This window comes from Labeo rohita, chromosome 19 (genome assembly GCF_022985175.1).
Source record: "Labeo rohita strain BAU-BD-2019 chromosome 19, IGBB_LRoh.1.0, whole genome shotgun sequence".
In the NCBI taxonomy this organism is placed as follows: domain Eukaryota; kingdom Metazoa; phylum Chordata; class Actinopteri; order Cypriniformes; family Cyprinidae; genus Labeo; species Labeo rohita.
Window position 1 is genome coordinate 12,336,865 of NC_066887.1, and position 19,353 is coordinate 12,356,217.

Consider the following 19,353-nt stretch of genomic DNA (forward strand, 5'->3'; position numbering starts at 1 on the left):
CAAATGGTAAACCTTAAAATAAAATGTTAAGCTTACTACTGCATTTTTCTGAAAAAAAAAAAGATAATTTAAAAAAATGTAGCGATTGATATATAGTTTATTTATAGTTATTTTCAAAGCTTTAATGTACTGTCATTATAAAAAATCTTCATTATTGTTTATTTTATTCTAACAAAGAAGTTCTTGTTAAAAACTAACCAAAATTTAAAATAAATTGCTTATAATTTCCGCACAGGAGAGACTTGATGTTGTTTTCAAACAAAAGGAAATGTGTCGGTATCGGCTATCGGCCAAAATGGGTTGAAAAATATCAGCATACACACTTAAAAATGAAGGTGCTTCACGATATCATAGAAGAACCTTTTTTGTTTAAATGGTTCCATAAAGAATCTTTAACATCTGAAGAAGCTTTCTGTTTCACAAACGGTTCTTTTTTGGTGAAAAGAGGTTTATCAGATTATAAAAAGGTAAGAAAGAGATGGTTCTTTAAAGAACCTTTGACTGAATGGCTCTTTGTGGAACCAAAAATGGTTCTTCTATGGCATCGCTGTGAAGAATCCCGCTTTAACTTTACTTGCTGGTGTTGCTGTTGCACAGTGAATAATTCTTTAGAAAAACATGTGATTTATTCACTTTTTAATGTTAGATTTTGTAACATTAGCATTGTTTTTGATGTTTGTACTACCATTTTTTCTCATCCAATATTTTGAGGAGGCCCTGCCTTCCTTGATGTTGAAGTAAGAATTCTAATCAGCACATCTGAAAATACAGTGCAGTGACATTCAAATTCTCATTTTCAACATCATTTCTAATACAGTGAAGGAATATTGTATAAGGCTGTATGAAGCCCAAATCCTGACCTACTTTTTCCAGTACCATTCAATCTTTCTCAAGAGCTAACAGAGTTTTATCTTCATATGTGACAGTACCGCAATTTTCTTTTCTGTTCCACTTCACCTAGAACCGTTCTGAGTCGTGCTTATGGCCATGTAGAGAATAACCTTTGGAAAAATAAGGGAATATGTATTCATAACCTTAGCTTAGTTGGCCTAGCTGCAGAATCAGTTGAATGCACCAGTTTTTTGTTTCTTGTTGTCAGGTGAAAAGGGCAGATGGAAATCGTGTTTTGGCAGTGCTGTTGTGATAATGTTTATTATTATAAAACTGTTTTCGCTATGGATTATTCATGAAGATGTGTGTGGATGCTGTCCAAACATAATTCAGAGACTGGATGACTTCCTCGTAAATTAACGGGTGCTATTATAGTAGATAATAATCACCGCTGGTTTGTGGATGAATGCTGAATGAATATTGGACTTTTCTCTGTTGTCTTCCAGAATGCAGTGTCCATGTATTGTCGCCTGGGGTTCGCTATCAAAAAGGGTCAGGTGATCAGCCCGGACCAGCTGCACCCCTCATGGAGGAGTGCCCCTTCGGTCAATAGACTCAAGTATGAGAAAGCCTACCTGACACTGATGAATAGGCTTTTAGTGCTGGCTCACGTTTGAAAGACAAACAAAACTCTTGCTGTTCTAGAAATCTTAAACTCAGCCAGATGGCCTGGTCACACAAACAAGGTTTTATCTGTATTATTGGTCATAGTGACCATTTTTTTACTGCTGGATTTATCATAATCAGATCACAAATATGACTAGGATTAATTACTTCCAATGAATTGAATATTGATTCCTAAAATCCTAGGATTGGTCTTTTAATTTATGCATTTGTGGTTGATGCATGAACATGTCTGCCCATCATAATTTGTGCCACCTCACGTCTAGCAGATGTCGCCGGGTTAGTGGCGGATAATTGTTGACATCTAGCACATGCAGTACTCTACCTCTATTATATATCTCTGCATCATGCTAAACATGTTAAATAATAACACTTTAATTTTAATAATGTAAAATAATACTAATTAATGAGTGCTTAAAATACAATCAAATAAAAAAAATCATTTTGTATTATAATTATTATGCGTTATTATTATTTATCAATTTTCCATATAGGAAAACCTTTGCATTTTTGTGTATTCCTTATAGTTACATTATAACAACTCTTCAGTTCAAATCCAGAAAAATTGTATACTCTCCTTCTCTGTGTGTGACATTAGCTTTGTATCTAATCTGTAATGGCTAGAATATTTAAAAAATGTGAAAGGAAAAATAAAGAGAACCTTTAGTGTTGGTCAAAGTTCATGATATGCGTTAAGTAACTGTCGCAAATAATTCACTGACAAATTAAAATCGGAATTGAATCGAGAGCTTGTGATTGTGGTTCAAATTGAATCAGGAAATCGATGTTGATATGCAGCCCTAATCAGAATGGGAATGTATAGCTAGTAAAAAAAAAAAAAAAATCTCATTATAATGTGACCAGCAGTTGCTGTGTGAATGTCTCTTTAGTCTGATGTTTTATTGTTTTATATCTGAGTGTTTTCTTATGCTTGCCAGGGGCACTATGGACCCTCAGAAGATGCTGCTGTCATGGGAGGGTGGCAGTCCAGTGATGGAGGCAGGTTCCTCAGCCACTGATACAGACACCACCAGCCTGGAGGACCAGGGTGAGAGCACAAAGGCATTCATTAAATCATAAACAGCTTACCACTCTTCCGTTAGACACTAACTCACTCTGCTACAGTGTGTTATTAAACACTAGTCTGGCTTCGATCAGTGCATAAATCATAATAATGTGAATTAAATTGACTGTTTTTGATTTTTCCCCTGTCTTCCAGACAACGCAAGTGTGAGCAGTCTAAGTATTCCAACCGCCCCGACTAAGAGGATCGCTTTCCTGTTTGACTCCACCCTCACCGCCTTCCTCATGATGGGAAATCTGTCTCCTGTTAGTGTCTCGTTTACAGATTTAAGTATTCTTCCTTTACAATTGACATTATTTTAAAGGAATAGTTCACTTGTAAATGAAAATTCTGTCATAAATCATGTTGTTCCAAACCTGTAAGACCTTCGTTCATCTTCAGAACACAAATTAAGATATTTTTGATAAAATCCGAGACCTTTCTGACCCTGCAAAGACAGTAACGCAACTGACACGTTCTAGGCCCAGAAAGGTAGTGAGGACATTGGCCACATACACACTGCAAGTTTCAGGAGTGACAACTGCATTTAAATGCAGGAGTGAGTCCCGTTTTTCTATGAAGATCTGGCAACACTGACATATTACCGCAGAGCTCGTGACTAGCCCTTAGTCAAAATGTGCTAAGGTTCAGATTTCTTTCACTGTTATTTTCTTGCATCTCACATACAGATGAAGACACGTTTCGCATTTAAATACATCATTAACAACTACACACTGCGTAGAATTTCTGTAAATGCGGTTGTCCCTACCTGTATTTTTCAGGAGTTAATACGGTTGCCGAATGCGGTTGTCACTCCCGTACATATGAAGTATGTGTGTACAGGACGCGATTAAGGTGTATAAGGTGAACTGGTAACCGAATTTAGCTGCAGTGTGTATGTGGCCATTGTTAAAATCAGTGGTTCAACAGTATTATTATGAAGCTACAAGAATAATTTTTGTATGCAAAGAAAACAAAAATAGTGACTTTATTTAACAGTTTCCTCTGTTCTGTGACAGTCTTTGATGCCTGATTTCGAGTTACATTTTAATGTGGTTCTTACTAGCTTTCTGGGGCTTGAACGTGTCAGTTGTGTTACTGTCAATGCAGGGTCAGAAAGCTCTCGGATTTTATCAGAAATATCTTAATTTGTGTTCCGAAGACAAACAAAGGTTTTGCAGGTTTGGAACAAATTTTTAATTCTGGGTGAACTATCTCTTTAAAGGTGCTTGATAATATTTAGTGTAGTGGTTCAAAGTTGTTGGGTTGTGACTGAAAACGGGTTGCAGACGGGGTTTCCAAGTCTGCAGTTTTACTTTTAAACTGTTGCCATGGGTTGATTTTTATTTTAATTTTTTCTCCTCCAAACGGGTTAAAGTTTTGACATTTTACCTAAATTGTATTAGAATAAAAATGCTTACACTGAAATAGTTTACCGGTAACACTTTTACAATAAGGTGTCATTTGTTAACATAAGTTAATGTATTAACTAACATGAACAATGCATTTATTACACCATTTATTAATCTTTGTTAAAGGAGAAGTCCACTTCCAGAACAACAATTTACAGATAATGTACTCATCCCTTGTCATCCAAGATGTTCATGTCTTTCTGTCTTCGGTCGTAAAGAAGTTATGGTTTTTGAGGAAAACATTCCAGGATTTTTCTCTATATGAAGGACTGCTATGGTGCCACAATTTTGAACTTCCACAATACAGTTTAAATGCGGCTTCAAACGATCCCAAGTGTGGTTATAAACGCTCCCAGTTGAGGAAGAAGGGTCTTATGTAGCGAAACGAATGGTTATTTTCATAGAAATAATACAGTTTATATACTTTTTAATGTCAAACGCTCGTCTCGTCTTGCTCTGCCTGAACTCTGTGTATTCTGGCTCAAGACAGTTAGGGTGTGTCGAAAAACTCCCATCTCATGTTCTCCCTCAACTTCAAAATCGCCCTATATCGCTGTTTTACCTTTTTTTAGTTAAGGGTGTTTGATCTTCTTTGCATGTTCACTTTGCAAAGACTGGGTCGGTACTTCTGCAGCGATGAAGGATGATTTTGATTATGATTTGTTGAATTGAGGGTGAAAATACGATCAGAGTTTTCGACATACCCTAACTGTCTTGAGCCAAAATACAAAAATTCATGGACAGCAAGACAAGACAAGCGTTTGAGATTAAAAAGTATTTAAATTGTTTTTTTAAATGAAAATAACCAATCGTTTTGCTAGATAAGACCCTTCTTCCCTGGCTGGGATTGTTTAAAGCCGCATTTAAACTGCATTTTGGAAGTTCAAAATTGGGGCACCATAGCAGTCCATTATATGGAGAAAAATCCTGAAATGTTTTCCTCAAAAAACACAATTTCTTTACGACTGAAGAAAGAAAGACATGAACATCTTGGATGACAAAGGGGTGAGTACATTATCTGTAAATTGTTGTAGTTTGTACACTTGTAGTTCGATTCACTTGATTCATTTTGTCTGAACCAAAAAGGAAAATGATACATTTGGTCCTGGTCTGCTTAGCATTCACACTGGCATTTTTGACAGCGAACCTAAAGATACCAAACCTAAAGGCTTGATTGACATATATGTCATAACGGAACTCACCGAACACCCCAAACAAAAGGAAAAGGTGCGTTTGTCTTAAAGCAGCTCTGCGGGTATATGACATATTAAAATCCCCATTCAATGATGTCTGCTGAGCGCTGCTTAAAGTCGAAAACTCCTAATGCCGTCTGCTGGACTAAGTGCGCTCATTGTTGCGTTCATTTGATTTTATTTTCACCACCTGCTAACTCACAAAGAGCTCATAAAAGGCTCTTTACCTCCTCATTGCTCCACATTTGCCCTCTGCTCATTTTGTTTTGGATACACTGCTTGTTCCCTTGTTTATGGTTAGTTTATAAGTATTTGGTCCGTGTTACGTTCATATTTCATTTGATCCGCACCAGAGTTCGTTTGGTGCGCACCAGGGTTCGGATGGCAGCGCTTACTCAAATGAACCGCACTAACAGAGAAATCGCACCACAATTTGTTTTAATCGAACCAAACATGACAAGTTTGAACACATCCTAAGCGTTAAAAGGAGAATGCACAATTAAAGAGCCAGTATGGATTTTTAACGATAAATGCAGAAACTCCTATATCCGATCTCCTATATCGGATCAGGCATCCCTACAACTGTCTTCGATGGTATTTTAATGCTAATTCATGTGTCATTTGGTAGAAGCAGCCAAATAAGGGAGATGCCAATATGTGCAGGTTGTGTAACATGCATTTATCCTAAAAAAACGACTTAAATGCAATTCTAAATAGGTTAAATATGAGTTCATTTGCTGAAAAGACACAACCCGTTTTGCGGCCTCCATAATGTGTTTAGTGTGCTGAATTATTACTTGCCGAGAGCATGAAACCATCAAAATTCAATTTTGTACACTAAACCGTTTTAGTACTGTGTTGTGTCACCACTTGAACTCCAGTGGAAAAACTGGACCCTGAAGCTAAACCAGTTGAGAACTTCTGATTTAGTGAACTTAGGGGAAGAGTCATGCTCAAGGGTTTGATCAAGTATGTTTTGTATATCATCTATAATATGGGGATTTCATGTGGTGTTTCTCGTCTTAGAACTTGAAGAGCCACGCAGTGACGATGTTCGAGGTGGGGAAGTTGTCTGATGAGACCCTAGACAGTTTTCTCATGGAACTGGAGAAGGTAATACCCTTATTATAGGACACAAAAGAAGCTGAGGGACACACAGTGGACAGACAATCTCCTTCTCTGTGCTTGTATTGAAATAGAAAGGGGCCACCGCCAGGGGCTGATTATACAACACACACACTCACAGTTTTCACTTTGCCACTGCTCTCACATCTCTTGCGCTCACAAAAGCATAAAGGCTATTGCATTTCTCCCTTAATATCTCTCCAACCTTTAGTTATTCTTTTCTTGTTTGCGCACGTTCTTTCACTCACAGACATAATGACTGTCTTTGTGTGTTGAGCTTGATAAGGATGCTTTTATGTTATAAGGTTGAGAGCACTGCTGAAGGAGAGGCTCAGAGATATTTTGACCATGCGCTGACCCTCAGGAACACAATACTCTTTCTGCGCTACAACAAAGATCTCACGCCTGATCAAGGCCCCGATGTACCAAATATAGGTATGTGTTAGTATGTAAGGAAATGTACCTGAGCGATCAATCAAATATTTCTGTATTCAATTTTATATTGTTGCAACAAATTCATTTTCTTTGAATTGAATCAGTTCTAATAAATTCTTTTTAGTGATTCAGCAACAATTTAATTGCTTTTATTGCATCATCATTCTGCTCACCAAGCATTTATTTCATTCGAAATACAGCTAAAGCAATAATACTGTGAAATATTTTTTTACTATTTAAAATAACTGCTTTCTATTTTAATATATTTTAAAATGTCATTTTTCCTTGGATCAAAGCTAAATTCCAGTCTTTAGTGTCACATGATCCATGAATTCATTCTAATATGCTGATTTGCTGCACAAAAAACATTTTTATTATTATTGTCATTATTAATGATATTTAAAACAGTTTTTTCAGGATTCTTTGATGAATAGAAAAATCTAAAGTTTAGCATTTATCTGAAATAAAAGCTTTTGTAACATTATACACTATACCATTCTAAAGCTTGGAGTCAGTATTTTTTTTTTTAATAGAAATTAATACTTTTTATTTAGCAAGGATGCTTTAAATTGATCAATAATATCAGTGATGATAAAGACATTTATAATATATTAAAAATGATTTCTATTTCAGATAAATGCTGTACTTCTGAACTTTCTATTTATCAAAGAAACCTGAAATAATTCTACTCAGCTTAATTGAAAAATACAGTGTAGTGTAATATTGTGAAATATTATTTAAAAATTATTTTAATATTTATTTTATTTATTTTTAATCACAGGAAAAAATTACATTTCAAAAATATATTCAATTTTTTGTTGTTTTTTTTACCAGCAAAAATATTATAGTAGTAAAAATTGGTAGTTCAGAAATAAAACGCATAATAACTGATACAATTAAAGGCAAAAAGCCCTCCTCCTCCTCCTCCTCCTCAAAAAAAAACACTAACAATTATGCCAAAAAAAAAAAAAAAACCTAGAACAATTATGAATTTTAAATGTGTTTGAAAGGTGGCTCTAATGCCCACAAATGCTGCATTTATTGAAAAATACAGTAAAGTGTAATATTTTGAAATATTATTACAGTTTTTTATTTTAATATTTATTTTATTTTAATCACAGGAAAAAAAATAAATTTCAAAATGTATTCAAACAGAAAACAGTTTTTTTAAATAGTAAAAATATTTCAGAATTTTACTGTTTTTTTTTTTTTTTACCGGCAAAAATATTATATTAGAAAAAATTGGTAGTTCAGAAATAAAGCACTTAATAATTGATACATTTAAAGGCAAAAAGCCCTCCCCCTCAAAAAAAGAATAACAATTATGCCAAAAAAAAAAAGAACAATTATGAATTTTAAATGTGTTTGAAAGAAGGCTCTAATGCCCACCAAGGCTGCATTTATTGAAAAATACAGTAAGCTGTAATATTGTGAAATATTATTACAATTTTTTCTTTTAATATATTTAAAAATGCTATTTATTCCTGTAATGCAAAGCTACATTTTCAGCATCATTACTGCAGTGTTCAGTGTCACATGATCCTTCAAAAATCATTCTAATTTGCTGCTCAAGAAACATCATGAGTGTTGTAAGCAGATTTTGCTGCTTAATAGTTTTCTGGAAACAATTCTGTTGGGTAATACAAGTCATTATCAGTGTCCTTATTTCAACTGTATCACTGTGATCTTTATTAAATTAAATTTTCTTTCAATTATGGAGCGGTACAAGTAGACACATGTTCCCACGTCCTGGTTGGCACTGATGCATGTTTGTGTTTCTCATCAGGCCTGCCTCTGGACCTCCTCCGCTGTGAAAGCCTGCTGGGATTGGACCCTGCCACCTGCAGCCGTGTGTTGAACAAGAACTACAAACTGCTAGTTTCCATGGCGCCACTCAGCAACGAGATCCGGCCAATCAGCAGCTGCACGCCTCAGGTAGCCCAGGAGACTGTAGTCAGACCCATAGAGAGAGGGATGTATGATCGCTGGGACTGAGACTGTGTGTGCGCTCAGTGAGCAGTCAGATCGCTGTCCTCTTGAGAGTATCATTCAAGCTAAATAGGTCTTTCTTTGCCTCTGGGTTTCTTTATGAAAGTTGCACCATGTATAAAGCACTACCCACCAACTACATCTCTGAATTTCCATAATGATCTTTTACATGCTGTTTAGTTGTGTTTTACAAATAAGGTCAGAATTTGGCCTGGGGGAGAAGTTGCGGTGTGCATTTACAATAACTTCGTATTATGTGTTTTGTCACTAGGAGCTGTTGGTTGAAAATTGGCCTTGTTTATTAGAGTAGCTTTATGTTATATGTCTGATGTGTTTGTTCCAGCACATTGGACCAGCTATTCCTGAGGTCAGCTCCATCTGGTTCAAACTGTACCTGTACTCTGTCACTGGTCAAGGCCCTCCGTCACTGCTGTTGTCTAAGGGCTCCAGGCTCAGGAAGCTGCCAGATATTTTCCAGGTCGGTCTCAGCGTTCAAATATTTATGTTGTTTTCATTTGTGCTGTATTGTGCTTCAGTTCTTTTCTGTATTCATTTTCATATTATATATATATTTCATATTATATATATATATATATGTAACTATTTTCATTATAATTATTATACAATTATAAAATGCAATTTTTATTACATTAAATATTCCTTTAAATACATTAATTTTCTTTAATAATTAATTACATATATTTTAATTTGTTTTAATTTAAGTTTTTCTGTTATTTTTCTTACCCTACCCATACATTAATAAAAAATAAAAAGACTAAATAACTAAAAAAAAAGTTATTTAAATATATATTTTTTATTTTTTTGTTTCTTTAATTTTCATATTTCTGTTATTTTTCTCACCCTACCCATACATTAATAAAAATAACTTTGTCAAATATTTTTGTTTTTTAAAATATTTTGAAGAAGCCTATGTCCGCCAAGGCTGCATTTATTTGATCAAAAATAAAATGAAACAGTAATATTGTGAAATAGTATTACAATTTGAAATTCTCTTCTCTTTTTCTATTTCAATATATTTTAAAATGTAAATTTATTCCTGTGATAGCAGAGCTGAATTTTTTTTTAGCATCATTGCTCAAATTGCCTTTACTGTAAAATACTGTCTCCAAAAATTTGAACGGTAGTTTATGCATCATAAGCATGCTAAATATTCAGTTGATGTAATTTTATATAAATGCAATTCTGCAAAAAGGGGAAAAAATCCAAAATACAGCAAAAGCAGTAATATTGTGAAATCTTTTTACTATTTAAAATAACTGCTTTCTATTTGAATATATTTTAAAATGTAATTTATTCCTGTGATCAAATCTAAATTTTCAGCATCATTACTCAAGTCTTCAGTGTCACATGATCTTTCAGAAATCATTCTAATATGCTGATTTGCTGTTCAAGAAACATTTATTATTATTATTATTACCATGTTTTAAACAGTTGAGTATTTTTTGGGGAGGGGATTCTTTGATGAATAGAAAGATCCAGAGATAAGAAATAAAAAGCCTTTGTAACATTATACACTATACCAGGAGTCAGTATAATTTTTTGGGGGGAAAGATTACTTTTATTATAAATATAATAAAGTTAATACTTTTGTTTAGCAAGGTTGCTTTAAATTGATCAAAAGTGAGAGCTGTCTTCAACATAAGAAATAATAATAAATGCAGCAAATCAGAATATTAGAATGATTTCTGAAGGATCATGTGACTGGAGTAATGATGCTAAAAATTCAGCTTTGAAATCACAGGAATAAATTACACTTTACAATATATTCAAATAGAAAGCAGTTATTTTAAATAGTAAAAATATTTTGCAATATTACTGCTTTTTCTGTATTTTGGATCAAATAAATGCAGGCTTGGTGAGCAAAAGAGACTTCTTTAAAAAACATTAAAAATCCTACTGTTCAAAAACTTTTGACTGGTAGTGTATATACAGTATAGAAATATATGAAAATTTTTAAAAGTAAAATAACGCTTAAATAATCATTCGATATGTTACTCAGGCCTATGACCGACTGCTTATTACATCATGGGGTCATGACCCCGGGGTTGTTCCGACATCCAACGTGCTGACAATGTTGAATGATGCCCTCACCCACTCTGCTGTGCTCATTCAGGTAATGGAAGAAGATCCTGAACAACCAAGAGTTCTCATATCTAACACATTCCATATCTAACTTTATCAAAAGATTTATCAAAATCTCTCACTGTTTTTAGGGTCATGGAATGCATGGTCACGGTGAGACTGTCCATGTCCCCTTCCCATTTGATGACGAAGATCTTAAAGCAGGTAAAGTCTTAGTTGGCTATAAATATAGTGGCCTAAGGTTTATTAGGTTCACTGTAGATGTGTTAAGCCTAGTCGTTCTAACTTCTCTGATTTGTGTTGCCTCTCCCAGAGTTCTCGTATTCCAATATGTGTGCGCACAAAGCCCTTAAGATCCTACGGGACAAAGTGGATCTGGAGCACCAGTGTGGCTACATTACCATGCTCAATCACAACAACAGACATCGCAGACGACCCAGCGACGCCGACGGTGGGGCAAAGAGCTTCTCAATCCACGCTGTCCATTTAACCAGTCTCTGATAATGACGGCCCCTATGCTGATCATTAGCAACTCCAGGCTGTATCGATAAGAGCTGCAATTAGATTAGAATGAGAGTAGTTCGAACTCTCACCACTGTGTTTTATTAGAGTAGGTCTCTAATTCAATTAATGTTTTAATTGCAGTCCACATGTTTGATTGCATCACTAATCAGAGTGAAACCTGAATGCTACATTCAAGGTCTCAGAGGAACATAAGATTCACTCTCTTTGCTTTTCTCACAGGAGACCCTGAGCTTAGCGGAGTGCTTGATGCCAACGGAAGCAATGAATCTTTCGAGCTGGTTACAGAAGAGAATAACGGAGACGGCAGCAAGAAACTGGGAATAGAAGGTAGGTGTTCTTTGACTGAGACAGAAACATTTGAAGAAAACATGCTATAAAAGTGTTGTGGATACTGATATTTGAGTCAGTATGAAGTGCTAAGAAAATCCTGATTGTTCACTCTTCCAGGGTCGTCCAGTGAGGATGAATGGGTTCCTCTGGAGCTTTGCTTCGGGATGCCTCTTTTTAGCTCTGAGTTAAACCGCAAAGTGTGTCAGAGGATCGTCTCCCACAAACTCTGCAGCAAAGACAGGTGACAGCCTGAACAAATGTCCCTTTTTTACCGTGCATAAGTGTTCAAAAATACTGTGTTTGCAGACATGCACTGGCATATTGAGCTGATGTCTAGCAAAGCAAATATGAATCTAGCAAATTATTTTTGCGATCCCAGTCCCACCTCTTTATCCCATCATTTCCTTTCCTCCGTCCACTATCTATATTAATAAAAGTGACAAAGGACAATACGTTATTATTCAAAATTATGAAATATTATTACAGTTTAAATAGATGTTTTTCTATTTTGATATGTTATTTGTTATATATAGATTACTTACAATAAAATTAAATGTTTGTAGTTTTGTGTAGATACCTCATTCAGTTCCTTTTCAAGAAATAAAACTAAATTAAATGGAATGATATAATTAATCTGCTGTAATGAAGTAATTAACATTCATGTTTGTACAAATGACAGTTTGTTGAGCTTTAGTTATAATTAGACATGCTATAAATAAGCATATTTAAATAATTATGCACTTAGAGTACCAGTTCTGTGTGTATTCTAGAAAAAAAAAGTGTTCCCATTTGGCAAGATTAATTATCATTGCTAGCTTTTTTTTTTTTTTAATATTATTATACCTACTACAGTGACAGATAACACTAAAATAGTGGTGTGAGAAATCACACCTGTCTCAGTGATAGTCTGCTACTGGCCTCTATTTTAAACAGAAACAGTGTCTGCCTGCATGGGCGACATTTTACACGTAAGTGAGGGGGTGGGGGGGGCATGAAAAAATGTACGCATCAAAACAATGCATTACCGTATTCCAGCACATCAAAGCAGTCAATACAGCACAGTCAAGAATAACTTAGAGGTTGCCTACATTTACTAAACTGTGGATTGGTTTTGACTCTTCCTACTGATTTGAATGGCGATGCTTTCCATTTTAAAGGAGAAGTCCACTTTCAAAACAAAGATTTACAGATAATGGACTCCCCTCCTTGTCATCCAAGATGTTCATGTCTTTCTTTCTTCAGTCGTAAAGAAATTATGTTTTTTGAGGAAAACATTTCCATACCAGTATATAATGGACTGGTATGGCGCCCTGATTTTGAACTTCCAAAATGCAGTTTAAATGCGGCTTCAAATGATCCCAAATGCGGTTGTAAACGATCCCAGCCAATGAAGAAGGATCTTATCTAGCGAAACGATCGGTTATTTTCATTAAAAAGGTTTCCTCTTCGCACCCCAAACGTATTTTTTTTACTGTGTGAGAACATGATGTGTAGTGAGAGTGGGAGTTGTTTTTGTTTTCACTGCAACAACACAAAAAAACAAGACAAAAAGTCAAACTTAAAATAAAATTTCACACAGAACTCAAAAAATGGACTGGACAAAATTATTGGCACCTTGTCAAAATTGTAAGAAATAACTGCTTTTCAAGCATGTGATGCTCCTGTAATTTGTATTTAGACACACCTGTGACAAGTAACAGGTTTGGGAAATATAGTAATCACACTTGCAACCAGTTAAAATGGAGAAAAGTTGAGTCAACCTTTGTGTTGTGTGTCACACTGAACATGGAGAAAAGAAAGAAGTGTAAAGAGTTGTCTGTGGATTTGAGAGAAAAAAATGTGGAAAAACATAGACAGTCTCAAGGCTACAAGTCCATCTCCAGAGATCTTAATGTTCCTGTGTCCACTGTGCGCAATGTCATCAAGAGGTTTACAGCCCATGGCACTGTAGCTAACCTCCCTGGATGTGGAGGAAGACCAAAATTAATGAAAAATTACAACGAAGGATTGTTCGAATGGTGAATAAAGAACCACGATTAACTTTCTATCTGAATGAAATGGGACACTATGGTAGGAGACCGAGGAGGACACCACTGCTGACACAAAGGCATAAAAAAGCAAGACTGGAGTTTGCCAAAACTTCTGTGACAAAACCACAATCCTTCTGGGAGAACGTACTGTGGACAGATGAGACAAAAGTAAAGCTTTTTGGTAAAGGACATCATGGCACTGTTTACAGAATAAGAAATAAGGCCTTCAAAGAAAAGAACACAGTCCCTACAGTCAAACATGGTGGAGGTTCAAAGATGTTTTGGGGTTGCTTTGCTGCTTCTGGCACTGGATGCCTTGACTGTGTGAACAGTATTATGAAATCTTATGATTACAAAAGAATTTGGCGCAACGTAGGTCATGGGTCTTCCAGCAGGACAATGACATGAAACACACTTCAAAAAGCACTCAGAAATGGTTACAAAGAAAGCGCTGGAGAGTTCTGAAATGGCCAGCAATGAGTCCAGATCTGAATCCCACAGAACACCTATGGAGAGATCTCAAAACAGCAGTTGGGAGGAGGCATCCTTCAAATCTGAATGACCTGGAGCAGCTTGCAAAAAATGAATGGTCCAAAATTCCAGTAGAGATTCAGGGTTGCACAGGGGTGCTACGAATAATTAAGTTAAGGGTGCCAATAATTTTGTCCAGTGCATTTTCTGGGTTCTGTGTGGAATTGTATCAGATTTTACTTTTCTTTGTTTTTTTGTGTTGTTCCAATGCAAACAAAAAAAATAAACGTGACTGCCGAAACATTTGCAACTGCAACAATTTTCTGAGAGAAGGGTTGCATTTTCTGACAGAATTGCAAGGGTGCTAATATTTTTGACCATGACTGTATTACGCAATTCTGAATTAATAACTCACAACTGTGAGTATATTACACAATTCTGACTTCATAACTCACAATAAGGTTTACATTATGCAATTCTGACTTTACAACTCACAATTGTGTTTATATCACTCAGTTCTGACTTAATTTCTCAGAATAGCAAGTTTATATCTCACAATTGTAAGAAAAAGTCGAAACTGTGAGTTTGTATGACGCAATTCTAAGAAAAAAGAAAAGATGTAAACTCGCAATTGCGAGAAAAAGTCAGAATTGTGAGAAAAGTGGTAATTACCTTTTTTTTTTATTCAGTGATGGAAACGGGCTTCCATAATGACCTATTGAATTATAAGTCATTAACAGAAAATTTGAGCATATTTAATCAGCGTTATACATATTTAATCATGTTCATTTTGACAGTCTTAATTACAAAATATGTTAAAATTTAACTAATGAATAAAGAACACACTCTGTTTCTTTTGCAGTCTTCAAGAGTTGCTACATTCCAGTCGAAAACTGGCGTTAAAAGTCCTCAGTTTTGTTCATTCATTCCAGGTAAATCTTCACCAATTTTATATTGTTCCTAATATAATGTGGATTTTGTTCATAGTAGCAGTACTAATGTCTTACTTCAAAGATTTCATTCAGCTGTATTATCCAGTCATGGAAAACCAGAAAGCATCAGCAAGTTTTAAAATGGCACTTTCCTTCAAGAACATAATGAAATCTTACGAAGTCATGGAAATTTCTAAAGGAAATTTTTTTACAGTTATGTTCTGGTGTAAAATATTTCATCAGCTAGAAATTGCTGTTTGAGAGTGCAATCTCTATAAACTTGGGCGAGAAGTGGTATTTTTTCACTGTCAGGTGTTCTCTGTGTGTGTCGAGTTGACTATTTTTCACCGTGCCTCACAGGATGGAAAACAGCCCGCGGACCCTGACAGCGGGGTCTCGGGACCCCTGAGTCAGCCCCCGGCAGAGTCTGGCGTCCCCCTCCCCGCAATCAACCTGCTCTTCAAGGACGGCGAGCTGAAGGAGTGGAGCGGCCGAGCGCCACCCTCCCTGCACATCTCTGCCCTACAGAGAGATCAGCCCACATAAAATACCAGCTCAAAATAACCCAGATCCACACCATACTCCACTCACTTCTGATCGCTTATGTCATGAGTTACCACGTTACCTGTGGTACTCAATCACACACAGCCATCGAGCGCTGCCGCCGCCACCCGTCGCGTCTGGATGCGAGCGTCCAGAGCAAAGTCCCGACGGGTTCAATCACAAGTCCCATTCACCCAATTACAAAAATAGAAAATCTATTTACAAATGATCCTATATTGACCTTTTAATGTGTATATAGACTTTGCTTGGAAAACATAGGACCAATCCAGGGGTTGGATGAAATCACCCTACTCGTATTATCATGTTTTGTGACCTGATGCATGATATCACTGCACAAAATCTCAAAAACTACTTGACTGAATCAGCAGGGTTTGAAAACACAGAGTTGAGGTTTACGTTTTGCACAAAGCCTGTGGAAGACATTCAGGTTTATTCGATTTTCTCTTTTTTTTTGGAAATCAAGACCTTCGTTGGAGCTTGATTATGGTTTATTTGGTTATTAGGTAGTATTCCAGCTGGAAATCTCGTCCGTCTCAAATCTGGAGCATTTCGGCTTCACTGAGACCAAAGACCAACTTGTTTTATGTTGATTTTTACCATTATTTTACGTTTTTGTTGCCTTATTTGCTTTGTGCCCATTAGACTGCTGTATGACTGAATGCATTTATTCCACTAGGCCAGTTTGAACATATTCCCACTTGGGCTAACGATCTGCTTTAGTCCACCAACATTCAAGTAGTGATAACAAGGTCATCATATATGTGTTGAATATCAGTTTAGAGTTTATTGTGCGAATATGCAGTAATACAGCATTAAAATCCCCCTCAGTGGCCTGATTTTTTCCCTCACGCCTTTACTGAGGGTGCTGCCAGTGTTTCCCCAAACAAACCTTATGGTAGTGGTGTATGAAGACCGGTTAGAGATCTTGGTGCTGCATGATGAGTGTGTAGATTCGTTGTGTGTATTGTGCGCCGTCATCTCTTTATTTCCCCATTCCATTCCTTCCTGCATCGATACGATCCGAAACAAGGCTCTGTGCCTGACCCTGTCACAGTGTTAGGGAAAAAGAAAAAAAAAAACGATAGTTTTATAAAGTCACCCTGCATTTTAGGCATTCTCTGTTGTAGTGTACTTGATGGGACTGTGAACATGCTCTTGTAATTAAATGAGTACAGAAGTTACATTTTCCCCTCACGCCATCCCGTTCTCCAAAGTATATGTCATAACGAATATGTAAAAAGTATATGAAAGTACTAATAAATATGTTACAAAACACACACAGCATGGAGTTTGTCATTTAAAAGCGGTTTTCTTCAGGTTGTTGATGGTTCGGCTACAGACAGGCTGGCTCCCCGGTGACTGTAATTACTATAGCAACACAAATTCAGGGTGTCACCAGGGGGCAGTGAGGCCCTGAAATGGGGCATGTCATCATAGGGGAAAAAAAGCATCTGATGATGTCTGTCAACAATTCGTGTTGAGATGTTCTCTGTTTTCTGTCCTACAATATGTGTGAAGCCAGCGTATGTAGTGGTTTGACTTTTTGTCATTAATTTTATAATTAATCTTCTTGTAGCTTAATAATTAAAAGTGGTTTTATCTGGAGACTTGCTCTTTAAAACTAGGTCAGTGACTATAGTCAGAACTTTCAATATTTCAAGAAATGTGTGTATGGGAGGAAATTTGACACAGCGGGTGGCTACCCTATCCATTTTTATTGTAGATGTACTGCAGCCTATGAAAGTTTTACACTGAGAAATATAAAATTGTACAAAAGGAATATAACCTTCTACTTTAGTCTCTCTGTGTTGCCTTTTGTGTTTCTAAGCAGTGCATGTAGAAAAACAAAACTGGCATTACTTAACTATATCTTGATGTAATTTGTCACTTATTTGGAAAAAGGTTAAATACTGTTATTTACAAAATTCTTATTCTGAATTATTAAATTTATAGAGCTCAATTGTGAACAGAGCATTTGTTTATCAGTACTGGAGCATAAGCCCCTCCATTTAAAAATGTGATTTTTGTGATACTTTTGTGATACTGTTATGGATATATAGATATAAATTGTCTTTACATACAGAGGCATTCACAATCTGTACGCAGATGGCGAATTCTATATTCTATATACACTACCAGTTTTGGATTTTTAATGTTTTTAAAGAAGTCTCTTCTGCTCACCAAACCTGCATTTATTTGATCCAGAGTCCAGCAAAAAGTGTAAAATTTTGAAATATTTTTACTATTTAAAATAACTGTTTTCTGTTTGAATATATTTTAAAATGTAATTTATTCCTGTGTTTTTAAAGCTGAATTGTAGACGAAAATGACAGTATTTATATGAAATAGAAATCTTTTGTAACATCATAAATGGCTTTATCATTACTTCTGATCAATTTACTTTACAAGTTACTAACGGCGTTATTTTTTCAGTAATGAGTAATCAAACGAATTACTGTTTCCTACATTACAACGCCGTTACCATTACTGAGAATAAAATACAGCGTTACTATTATTTATTATAATATTTTTATAATTTTATTTTTCAGTTCATCTGAGTGGATGCGCAGCGTACCTGTATTTGACGAGCTGTAAACTCTAGTGTGAAGGCACACGACTAGCCGTCACTTTGTCTCACACACACGCAAAGAAACATACAGAGCGACAGAGTCTTATACCATGCAGAATTGACGCGCTACGTGTAAACGATATTCTTTGTTGTATTTTCCTCTCAAAACAACGGAACTCCTTTGGAATACTTCAGCTTTTAAGAGCTGCCGGTTTCTCCGGTAGTAGGCGGAACTAATGTGCAAACAGCAATCTCATTGGCTGGTGCTCACATATTATCGTCCCTGTTTTGATTACAGCAAATCAGTTCGAGCGAACGCAGACAACGTGATTAATATTCATGAACCCAGCAGCTCATTAAACCTTAGTGTGTTTAATATTGTTATTAATAGTAGAATTCGTGGTAGTAACAAGACGTTCATAGAAACACTAAATTACAAACAATATCACCACCAGTCCTAAATTCAGTCAACATGACAAACATGCATTCATACATGGTTATTCTAATTACTAAAGTTCTAATGGCTAAAGTTGAATGCTTATTATAATTATTATATCAGATATTTAATATTAGTCTGGTGAGTAAACTAAAACTGTAATTAATTTCATTAAAATTTCATTCATTTAACATTTAATATTGGGGTCATCCAAGTTATTTAATATATGTAATTTTTATTTTTTTTTTTTTAAAAGCAACACAATAGTTACTTTGCCTGGTAATTAGTTACTTTCATAATGATCTAACTCAGTTACTAACTCAGTTACTATTTGTGAGAAGTAACTAGTAACTATAACTAATTACTTTTTTAAAGGTACGTGCCCAACACTGGTCTTGACTGATGAAATATTACGGTACTTATTACGTGAATCTCATATATGGTAATCTCTGCATTTTATCAGTAAAACGGTCTAGCAACACTCCTGTTTTTGAACAAAATGTATATGTAATTATGAATTTTACTTCTTATAATTAGCCTATTACATAAGTTGCATGTTTTTGTTTGTTGTAGTTACAGTTCTGGTCCAGCACTGTTAAAAGGACAGCCGTGAGTGAGCCACTGTATGATATTAAACATTCTTGATGTCTGTCTAAACTGC

The 19,353-nt window shown here is 35.6% G+C and overlaps 1 protein-coding gene across 1 annotated transcript in view; it reads left to right on the forward strand.

Moving 5' to 3' along the window:
- fam91a1 (family with sequence similarity 91 member A1) overlaps nucleotides 1-16,964 on the forward strand; it is a 34,606-nt gene extending 17,642 nt beyond the window's left edge. The window contains exons 11-24 of the mRNA XM_051137389.1: nucleotides 1,338-1,450; nucleotides 2,454-2,563; nucleotides 2,735-2,844; nucleotides 6,210-6,296; nucleotides 6,614-6,743; nucleotides 8,530-8,678; nucleotides 9,076-9,210; nucleotides 10,753-10,866; nucleotides 10,967-11,039; nucleotides 11,149-11,286; nucleotides 11,580-11,687; nucleotides 11,808-11,931; nucleotides 15,054-15,123; nucleotides 15,484-16,964. Of these exons, the coding sequence (XP_050993346.1) occupies nucleotides 1,338-1,450; nucleotides 2,454-2,563; nucleotides 2,735-2,844; nucleotides 6,210-6,296; nucleotides 6,614-6,743; nucleotides 8,530-8,678; nucleotides 9,076-9,210; nucleotides 10,753-10,866; nucleotides 10,967-11,039; nucleotides 11,149-11,286; nucleotides 11,580-11,687; nucleotides 11,808-11,931; nucleotides 15,054-15,123; nucleotides 15,484-15,669 (1,647 nt within the window). The 3' untranslated portion in view covers nucleotides 15,670-16,964. The remainder of the gene's footprint in view (nucleotides 1-1,337; nucleotides 1,451-2,453; nucleotides 2,564-2,734; nucleotides 2,845-6,209; nucleotides 6,297-6,613; nucleotides 6,744-8,529; nucleotides 8,679-9,075; nucleotides 9,211-10,752; nucleotides 10,867-10,966; nucleotides 11,040-11,148; nucleotides 11,287-11,579; nucleotides 11,688-11,807; nucleotides 11,932-15,053; nucleotides 15,124-15,483) is intronic.
- Nucleotides 16,965-19,353: the final 2,389 nt, after the last annotated feature.